At 37.0% G+C, this 2,228-nt stretch overlaps 1 protein-coding gene across 1 annotated transcript in view; it reads left to right on the top strand.

Annotated features, from left to right (window-relative positions):
* The window catches only part of cbsb (cystathionine beta-synthase b), a 21,904-nt gene that overhangs the window by 2,699 nt on the left and 16,977 nt on the right, over positions 1-2,228 (top strand). Inside the window, exon 2 of the mRNA XM_016529655.1 lies at positions 1,055-1,396. Within this exon, the coding sequence (XP_016385141.1) occupies positions 1,062-1,396 (335 nt within the window). The 5' untranslated portion in view covers positions 1,055-1,061. The remainder of the gene's footprint in view (positions 1-1,054; positions 1,397-2,228) is intronic.

Here is a 2,228-nt window from a genome sequence, read left to right as displayed (position 1 = left end):
TTAATAAAAGTTCTATGAGTTTGACGTTGTTGTTGCTTGAATTGAATCAACGCCAAATTGCCGCTAATTTGAAAGTGAAAGTAAAATGCGCAAGGCGCTTTTAAGCTATTTAAAAGAGAAGGAACGCGAGGAAAAGAGGGAACGCCTCTTATAATGGGCCGCCTAATAATAATAATAATTATTATTATTATTATTTAATACATATAGGAGAATGAGCCTAATATTGTCCTGACTATCGACAAAGACATCTGCTATCGTCGATATATCTGACTATCGTCGATACACGATACTATCGTCTATCGGCACAACCCTAAAACGAGACCTAAAACATCTCCAGCTTCTGTTGGAATCCAAAAAAGAAAAGTCATTGGCAGACATCGACCATTTCACCTGGATCTCCTCCACTCGGGTTTCAATAGTAGTTTTTTTTATTTAGTTATTTATTTTTTATTATTATTAGGGATCAACTTTTGCTTATTCATGCTTTCACCAGAATGAAGTTGGGGTAATGATAAGAGCGCTTGCATTATCTTCATGTTTGACAGTCTTCGAGATTAGAGAGCTTTATAGGTCTAATCTAATAGGTCTTATCTAATGTTGTTATCAAGAACTGATTGGTTTTGCACACATGCTGAACGATTCAGTTTTGTTTTCTTCCTCTCACTATCTTTGACAAGCATGCAAAACAGTGTTATCATATATTAAGATTGTATTTTGATGTCTATGTTTGGCAAAACCTTTGTTTACTTCATAAAAAGTAAAGCACTAGAAATAATTATCTTTTAGGTGGTGTTTGAGACTTCCATGGTGATTTATATGGTAGTTTGGCTTCCTCTAAGGCATGCTGTGATCTGTCAGTGTTACATAAGCACTTGGATGACATGAGAAGAGTTTTCAAAATATAATAGACTGAAAATCAGAATGAATATCTAGAGCAATAGAGTGGTTGCGAAATGTTTCCTAATAACATTTATAACAGTTCATTGGGTGATACAATGTGATACTATACAATGAAAAGCCTGGTGAATGACACTTAAAATGTTGCCTCTCACAGGTAAGCCATGCCATCATCTAGTTCAGAGTCAGTTGGGACTGGTCCTGTCTGCCCACATGCTGCCAAAGTCCTCACAAATGCTGCAAATGGAGAACCTGGCATCAGCGGGGATGCAAAGCTGAAAACCGATGCCGTTTTGAACGGAAAGACTGGATACAAGTTAAGTGCAAATAGCACAGACCTTGTGAATGAAACAAACGGTCACCATGTGAATGTAGAGCAGATTGAGAATGGATCAGAAGTCACCATGGAGAGGAAATGGATTCGACCAGATTTGCCCAGCAGATGCACCTGGAAAATTGGTGACCCAAATACAGAGTCACCCCACAAGCACTTCCAACGGTAAGATATCAACACAATAAATCTGTTACACCCTTTACTCAGAATTTATATTTGTCAGTGAAGAGAATGTTTTAAAATCAAACTATGCAGGTACATCATGTGTTCATCTGCACAGTAAAACTGCCTTTTACTGCTGGGAATTTATAACTGGTGCTACCTTTTGTGTGCTAAATAAAATCATCTGATTTTATAATATGTTTAAATGAAAGGTTTTATAAATGTAAGAATCCACCCGCCAGCCCAAAACAGCGGAATCCAGCGGCCTGGTGGAAGGTTTAATGCGTATTCGGTCTTTTACTTGCTTGAATTTATTTATCAGGAATTAGCTTAAATTTTACTCTAGCTCCGTTTTCAATCTGACTCCAATTTTAAGTGATCACTAAATTTAGGCAATGTTTCTAATTAAAAACTGATCATAAATATCGATTGTTTATTAATTTAGATATTTGAGTATTCTGGAAATCCAATACTTTCAATTATTCATTCATTAAGGACCTAACATCGCTTAGAAATTCACTGGGCCAACTGTGAACTCACGAACACAAACTCGCCAGTTTTGAACTTACTCAGAGGATACAGGGTGATTATAATACCTTTAAGTGCCGCACCCTGCTAGCAAATAACAAAAAGTGTATTTTTATCACGAAAACTGTAATTTGTTAAGCCAGTGACAGTCAGAAATCAGAAGATCCCTAATGAAGAGCCCCCAGCTCCACTCATTAGTACTTAAGTATAATCTATCCTGGACGCAGATTTGCAGAAATGCCAGACTACACTTTAGGGATGTAACGATTAACCGCGAGCCGGTTGAAAATCGATTCAAATACGTGAC

This window comes from Sinocyclocheilus rhinocerous, unplaced genomic scaffold (genome assembly GCF_001515625.1).
Source record: "Sinocyclocheilus rhinocerous isolate Xijiao unplaced genomic scaffold, SAMN03320098_v1.1 scaffold30, whole genome shotgun sequence".
Lineage (NCBI taxonomy): Eukaryota > Metazoa > Chordata > Actinopteri > Cypriniformes > Cyprinidae > Sinocyclocheilus > Sinocyclocheilus rhinocerous.
Note: the sequence above shows the minus strand (reverse complement) of the source record. Positions and strands in the feature narration are given on the sequence as shown.